Source organism: Buceros rhinoceros, unplaced genomic scaffold (assembly GCF_000710305.1).
Source record: "Buceros rhinoceros silvestris isolate BGI_N320 unplaced genomic scaffold, ASM71030v1 scaffold20488, whole genome shotgun sequence".
In the NCBI taxonomy this organism is placed as follows: Eukaryota; Metazoa; Chordata; class Aves; order Bucerotiformes; family Bucerotidae; genus Buceros; species Buceros rhinoceros.
In genome coordinates this window covers 5,621-5,951 of record NW_010425410.1, presented here as the reverse complement: position 1 = coordinate 5,951, position 331 = coordinate 5,621, and the positions used below count along the sequence as shown (strand labels likewise).

The 331-nt window shown below is 64.0% G+C and overlaps 1 protein-coding gene across 1 annotated transcript in view; it reads left to right on the top strand.

The window, feature by feature from the left end:
* The window catches only part of LOC104497852 (dedicator of cytokinesis protein 2-like), a gene marked incomplete at its 5' end in the record, with an annotated part of 12,658 nt that overhangs the window by 7,278 nt on the left and 5,049 nt on the right, over window positions 1-331 (top strand). The window contains 2 exon segments of the mRNA XM_010141150.1: window positions 9-128; window positions 205-324. Of these exon segments, the coding sequence (XP_010139452.1) occupies window positions 9-128; window positions 205-324 (240 nt within the window).

Below are 331 nucleotides of genomic sequence, written 5' to 3'. Positions count from 1 at the left end.
CGGTCCAGACCCCCACATATGGTTCCCTCACGCCCAGGTACCTGTACAAGCTGAAGGACCTGCACGTCAGCTACGAGAACTACACGGAGGGCGCCTACACACTGCTGCTGCACGCCCGGCTGCTCAAGGTGGGGTGCAGGGCGCGGGGGCCACCCAGCCGGGCCCATGGGCTCAGTGTGACAGGCTCCTGCTGCCTCTGCGCAGTGGTCAGATGAGGCGAACACGGCCCCCATACAGGGCCTGCACGGCCCCAGCCTGCACACCCAGCGCCAGCTGAAGGAGTTTCTCTACCACCAGATCATCAACTACTTTGACCAGGGCAAGGTGAGTG